At 45.0% G+C, this 7,212-nt stretch overlaps 1 protein-coding gene across 1 annotated transcript in view; it reads left to right on the forward strand.

The window, feature by feature from the left end:
- The first annotated feature begins 127 nt into the window (after positions 1-127).
- The window catches only part of LOC102045375 (ubiquinol-cytochrome-c reductase complex assembly factor 1), a 46,166-nt gene continuing 39,081 nt past the window's right edge, over positions 128-7,212 (forward strand). Inside the window, exons 1-3 of the mRNA XM_031064940.1 lie at positions 128-144; positions 4,002-4,106; positions 5,414-5,518. Of these exons, the coding sequence (XP_030920800.1) occupies positions 4,086-4,106; positions 5,414-5,518 (126 nt within the window). The 5' untranslated portion in view covers positions 128-144; positions 4,002-4,085. The remainder of the gene's footprint in view (positions 145-4,001; positions 4,107-5,413; positions 5,519-7,212) is intronic.

The raw sequence follows: 7,212 nt of genomic DNA on the forward strand, positions 1-7,212 counted from the left end.
GCGCCCGCCCCTGTGGCAGCCTCCCCCCGCAGCCCGAGGGGTGTCAGCGGGGGCTGCTCCCGCTTCCCGCCCTGTGGCCTCGCACCCGGTGTCTGGAGAAGCAGCCGGGCGAGCTTTTCCCGCGGAGTTTGTGTTTGCTGAAGGGTTAGTGAGGGGCTGGAGCTTGTTTAGGGAGGGGAACGGAGCTGGGGAAGGAGCTGGAGCACCAGGAGTGGCTGAGGGAGCTGGGCGGGCTCTGCCCGCGGAAAAGGAGGCTCAGGGGGCACCTTCTGGTTCTGCACAAACTCCCTGAGAGGAGCGTGCAGACAGGAGGGGTTCGGGAACAAGGATGAGAGGAAACAGCTTCAAATTGTGCCAGAGGAGGTTCAGCTTGGACGTTAGGAGGCATTTCTTCACTGAAAGGGTGGTCAGGCGTTGGAAGGGGCTGCCCAGGCAGGTGGTGGAGTCACCATCCCTGGAAGTGTTTAAGGGACTCTGTGCCATGGTCTAGTTGACAGGATAGTGTTGCAGTCCTAAGTTGAACTCGATGATCTCAGAGGTCTTTTCCAACTTAATTGATCCTGTGATTCTGTTGTGTAAGGGTGTGGGCTCCTGGTGGGAACTGGAGACGCATGCCTGCCAGTGGGCTCAGTGTGTGCCCTAAGAGGTGGGCATTGCCCTTATGGGGCCTTCCCCTCTCACTCTGGAGCTGTTTGATAGCAAGGGTAGTGTAAAGATTCCAGTTCTTGTGTACTGCTCAGGCACTGGCACCACCACAGGGCAGTGGTGGAGATACCATCCCTAGAAGTGTTCAGACACCATGTGCATATGGCACTTGGTGACATGGTTTAGTAATGGTTGGACTTGATCACCTCAGAGGACTTTTCCAGCCCTAGTGGTTCTGTGATTCAGATTGGAAGTGTTTGGGTTCCTGTGAAAGTGTGGGTTTCCGATGGCTCCACTCCTTTCTTCTTTCCTGTTCATTTGTGTGCATTTTTTCTTTCTATTAGCCTTTAAAGCATCTGTGGCAGAGTTCCTCTCTTTAGCATATTGTCTAGAACACGGAATTTTGTACCTGGATATGATCTTACATCACCACACAGCACTGCTAGGTGGGTACAGATGTCCCAGGAACGGGAAAGGCCTTTAGTATGGGGGCAATATCCACTTACTAAATCAGTCCCCCAGGTACTCTGAGCTGATGGCTCAGGGTGTGGTTTCCCCAATCATGCTGAGCCCTGCCTTTTCCAAACTCAAGATGAGAGCAGCCACGCACAAACCTGCCGAGAGCAGCTCAAATGCAGCGACCTTGAGTTCCTGCTTTCTCCTCCCACCCCTGCCCTTTCTCTGTGCTTTGTCCTTGCTCTGTTGCCTGCCTTTTTCTTGGCCCCCAGGATCCAAGTGCTGGAGCAGCAGAACAGTGACAACAGGTTGTGCAGTTTGAAAGCATTTAAGAGGCAATGGTCAGCAGGCAGCGAGGGGGGAGCCGGGCAGGGAGGGCAGTAGGGAAGCAGTGAGGCACCAGGAGGGCTCAGCTGTCTGTGGAGCCTCACCCCCAGGGCAGGGTTTGCAATGAAAGCTGCTTCTGAAGGGGAAGAATTTGCCTCCTGGGCTTACCTCTCCCTGGGCAGCTGCTCAGCCAGCTGCTGCTGGCATTCATGTGGCAAAGTACGCTGATTTGATTTTTCAGCCGGATCAGAAAGGTTTCTCTTTGGAGAGGAGATGATGTAGTTACCTGCCATTTTTGTGATCTGAAGTATGCTCAGCTTCAGCTCAAGAAGTGCTCATCCCTGGCATTTCTCAGCGTGTGTTTCTGCATTAGAATTCAGTGGTTTCCTAATTGTATGAAAACGAGTCTTAAAACTTTCTGTATTTCTTCCTTCTACTGGAAATAGGAAAATTTGGGTTTTGTCTGACTTTGAGCTCCTGGTGGATGATACAGCCCTGACATTTCAGCTCTGCTCCTTAATACTGGCATTATGATAAATCTGGCTTTTGCCCAAGATACCTTGATAAATAGCTTGCCTGCTACCTTAGCCTTTCCGAAAGTTTGCCAAGAGGATTTAGAAGACTAGTGATATTCTTTCATCTCTGTCTTGACAAGGCAGCTGCCTGCAGACTATTCCTGAGTAATCCTGTTCAGTTTAGGCTTGGTACATTTTCTTTCAGCCCAGGGGGGAAGCAAAAGAAGCCCTTGTAATTTGAAAGGAAGGCTGTGTTCTGCAGAGTGATACTGGCTTAGAGAAAATTCCTTAGCTCTTCATATTCCCTGCTATCTCCTGGTGTCTGTTTTCTTTATTACTGGATTGTTTATCACACCTCAGCTTTTAAGTGTGCTTATGCTTTTTTTTTGTTGTTGTTTTCATATGTCTTTGTCCAGTTTTGTTGCATTTGTGCTTTTCAGCAGTTCCAAACCTCAGTATGTTCAAGCTCTAAGGCATAACCTGGGCATGTTAGTGAGAAAAAGCCTCAAAAAAGCTCTGTCAGATCCTTGGAATCTTGTAGTAATTGTTCACAAAAAATAAAAAAGGTTACTTCTTTCTCAATGAAGTGTTTATTAAACTGTTTGGGTCAGAACACTAGATTATCTCAAGAAGTACTTTGTGGGACTCAGCTAAAATGTTTTTTTTGATAGAAATGTGTCATTTTCATCGTTTCACTTGCTGACGGTGATGTTAGGTGCAAAGATCAGAAGCCTGAGTAGTTTTGCTGCAGTGGAAGTGGGAAGGTGTAGTAGAGGTGGACACTCACCATGTTTGTCATGGGACACCATCTCTCCCTGGGCAGTGTTTAAAGCCCCAGATCAGTTCCTTTAATAGATTCGAGGCGCAGCTCTGGAGTTGAGGGACAGCCTGCGAGGCCAATGGCCACACCTGAGGGACAGCGGTGACAGTGCAGGTCACAGGAGGGGGACAGGAACTGGGGGTGCTTTGTGTTGGTTCCTCTTGTCTCTGGGCAGATCTGCTGCTCTCGTGGTTGTCCTTTCACTGAGCACCCCCAGCGACAGTCTGACTGCCCTCCCCAGCAGATGTTAGTACAGATTGGTAAGATTTCCCTGAAGTCTTTGTTTCTCAAAACTAATTCTCTGCTAATACATTGCATGCTTCAGTCTCTTAATCATCTTTGTGGCCAACCAAAAATGAAGCTATTTTTATTAGAAAATGGCATCTCCATACATTATTTCCAGTGTTGATGTAGTGTATGTATGAAGGAGGCAAATATTGTACTAACTGAAATATTGCAGAAGGTGAAAGGTGCAAGGAAGGTGCAAAAAAAGCTCCACCTCTTTTTTGTATTGCTGACATTTTCAGGACAGAAAATAATGATCTTCACTAAAAATTTATGGGGACAATATACTTTTGGAATACGAAAATTCTTAGCTGTGCCTGAGTAAAGTAAGAGAAAGATGCATAAAAGCTGACTTGGATGAGGGCTTTTTAGAGCTTACTCAGTCAATTGAAGAATGCTTCTTAAGCATTTGAATTTATTGTATAGACAGAAGTTGTGGTGTGGTTTTATAATGTAGACAGCCCACCATTTCCTTCCATTCATCTGTTTCTGCCATCAGACTTGGGTTGGATACTTGTACTGGAAGGCAAAATATTTTCATAATCAAAATTTATACTCTTGTCAAGCGCAAGTTGGGAGTTGAATCTGAGGATTGTTAGAATCATGGAATATCCTGAGCTGGAAGGGACCCACAAGGATCATTGAGTCCAATGCCCAGCCCTGCACAGACACCCCAACAATCCCCCCTGTGCCTGAGAGCGCTGTCCCAAAGCTCCTGGAGCTCTGGCAGCCTCGGGGCCGTACCCATTCCCTGGGGAGCCTGGGCAGTGCCAGCACCCTCTGGGGAAGAGCCTTTCCCTGATACCCAACCTAAGCCCTTCCCTCTGCCCTTGTGACACAGCTCCATGTTGTTTTTGTTGTATGAATGAATAAAACCTGTGAGAGCAGAGGGGCAGTTACACTATTTCTGCACATCTGTGTCCTTTCCCTCATTGCTCCTCTCCTCGTTGCAGAGCTGCCAGGCTGGAGTGACCCAGTGGACAGCAGGGTGCTGTGGGTTGCTGCAGAGCCCCACAGTCCCGGGCCCCTGGAGGTGGATGCTCTGCAGTGCTTTCCAGGTAAGACATCACTGCATGTTAAAGTGTCTGAAAAATGGAATGTTCTGAAATTACCAAGAAAAAGTAAGGATTTTTCAATAAGGAGGCTTCCAAAAGTGATGTCTTCACCATGTATTGTGGAAATACCAAGGCAACTCTAGAGCTCTCTGCTGCTGCAAGAGTGAGCTCCCACTCTTGTTACATGTCCAGGTGTGTCTTTTACTAGATCCAAATGATCTGTCATGAGAATATTAAATGCAGAAGTCCAAATGGAGGTGTTACTTTTCCAAACAAGCTGTTACAAGCCAGTCATGTTTGCATGCTGTTTCCAGCATTTTATTTTAGAGAACACTTTATTTTATAGAGCATCTCCACTGTACAGTGACCTTGGACTTCCTAGTACTGACGGATGTTTACCTTGCACAGCACATTTAGTGTTGTTCCAGTGGAAGCTTTGCAGTTTGGCTCAGTGTTGTGGGATGCCAGCATAGTGCCAGTGTGTCTGTCCAGAGTAAATCAACTAGAGCATCAAGTAATAGGAGTTAATGATAAAGGGGTGAAAAATATGTAGAAAATGGGAATAGACATAGAATGCTAACCCTACTGTTAAAGCACCAGTTTGCACCAGTAGCATGTGATGTTGGGACTAGAGGTGGAAATGAGCAGTTGTGAAATTATTAATGAAGTTGGACTTACTCTACATTCAGTACACATCTGGGGATGACTGCTCTGAAGAGCATATTTACTCTGAATTAATTGATAAATAAGGTACTGCTAAGCTGGGTGTGCTGGGAGACTGAGAGTGTTCTGTTCAGTGTGCAGCTTCTCTCCTGGAGAGCCCACATCCTTGCTCCTGCCTGAGTGTTTTCTTTGTTGTGCACTAGATCTGTGATTGAAGTCATAGGGCCTGTAGTGGTAGCATTTACACTGCAATTTGTGTTTTCTCAAGTCTTGGCCACAAAAACAACTGAACAGGCTATAAAGTTGTAGATAAAAATAGCTATTTGTCTGCTAAGTCAGAAAAAACAATTATTCTTTATTAAGAGACAAACCCCATAATTAGAAGTAGTGTGAGAGCCCAAGCAGAGAGGCTGTGGCTTTTGGGTACAGTGTTCTACCAGTCCATTCCATCAGTACATTTATGGAACACTGGAAAATGTGATCTGGAGCATTAAGGATAGACAACCATTTTGTTTCTAACAGTTGCTATAATAAATTTGTGCTATTTGTGATTTCAGGATTAGCCAGCTTGGAAGAAAACTAGTGGTGGTTGATGTAAAATCAATGGTTTCTTAATTCTTTTTCTTTTCTTTTATCATTTCTACTAGAGACACAAGGCTGGCACCTTCCAACTCTCTCAATTCTGTGGTGGATTGATTCAAGCCAATGGAGCCATCACACAGCAAAACAGATCTTTTTACAATATGAGTAAGGTGAGAAGAGTTGGGAGGTTTTATTGTTGGAGGACACATGTGCTGGGGATTCTACAGAGACAGGAGGCAAAACACATAGGAGAGGATTCAGCCTTTCTCTGAGATGTTTTAGTGTAATGTGAACAGTGGGTCTGGTGATTGGAGAAGGAATTCTGTTCCTTTCCAGAAAACGAAGGGCTGGCATAGGAAGGTGCAGTTACAGTTGGGTCATCAGGGTGAAGGTTCATTGACAAGGCTGAGGGCTTCCTTCCAGTCAGGAAAGAAATTAAGTCAAGGTAGTTGGGGGCAGATGTTCCTTCCACACATATTAGAAGTGACAAATTGATTTCTTATTCTTTGGTTTGGGAGTAATGTGTGGTGACAGTTTTGCTATCTTCTAAACACTGAAAATTGTCGCGCAGTCTACTAATAACAGCTAATTATTGTGTGACAATTTATTGTTCATCTGTACTGTTTTGTTAATCTGTGGTCTATGTGTCTTGTACATGCATTGTCTTTTGTCTTGGAGTAGAAGTTTCCTGAGGCATGAATCAACTCCATAATATCAGTTCACCACTTAAACTAAGGGTGTTAGCATCTCTCAAGTAATAAATATCCTGATATCTTGTTAATCCAGTGTGAAAAAAATGGCAAAATGGAACACATGCATGAGAAGTGAGATGACAGAAGGAAAAAGAGTTAGGGACTGATGGGTAAAACTTCCATGAAAACAATAATCCCAGTTTGCTATCTAGCTAATAGTGCATTTTGCTGGTGTGGAGTTAGAGGTCCATACTAAGAAGGATTTAAAATTTGTTATTTTGAAGTGGATAGAAAAAATGAAGTGAAACCAGAAGTATGCAAGGGAAGAGCCTCTGCCTGGTCTTTGCATTAGTTCTCAGCTAAGGGTTTTTCCTTCTTATAGTCAATTTTTCAGTGTTTTCCAGCTATTAAGATAAACCAAACATTTTGCAGACAGGGATTGAATCATATACAAAGGGATTGCACAATTTATCATGGCCAGAGCTAAAGCTGTTACCCAGACTCCCAAAGATGGTGCATGCCCCTAATCCCCACTCCTGCCTGCACTGCTCTGAGCTCTGCACAGGCAGCACTTAGAGAGCAGGTCTGGGAGAGCAGTGGGTGACAAGACAGTACCTCAAACAAACCAGGAGTGCCATGAAAATCTTCAAGGCAGGACTCAAGATTTGTTTTGGTGTATTGGAAAGGGCAAGGGGAAGGGTACAAGGGCTGAAAGATGGATGGGGAAACTTCCCAGTTAAAATAGCCATGGTGTAAGAAGCCAGGCCGGATTTATGACCAGAGAGGAAGCAGTTTACAACACTGTAGGTTTGAGGTGAGTTTTTGGACTGCAACTTCATTATTTTGAATAGAGAAGTACTTACTCATCTTTGAAATGTGAACTTGACTATGCAGTCCTGGTGGGAAAGTGGTTTGGAATTAATGGTGAGCTCCAGATGTTTCAGTTTATGTTTGGTGTCAAAATTAAAATGATTGTTTGCTTTAAGCACTGCCTTTCAGGTATTGAGCAGGAAAGGCAGCCTTAGGTAGGCTTATGTCCCTTGCACAGTGTCTTCATGAGCTTGTTTTGAGTGAGTTATAAAATAAATTTTTAAAGTTCTCTCTCTCTCTCTCTCTCTCTCTCTCTCTCTCTGTTGTGGTTTTAGCCCAGCTGGCAACTAAGCACCACTCAG

The sequence above is a fragment of the Geospiza fortis genome, unplaced genomic scaffold (assembly GCF_000277835.1).
Source record: "Geospiza fortis unplaced genomic scaffold, GeoFor_1.0 scaffold39, whole genome shotgun sequence".
Lineage (NCBI taxonomy): Eukaryota > Metazoa > Chordata > Aves > Passeriformes > Thraupidae > Geospiza > Geospiza fortis.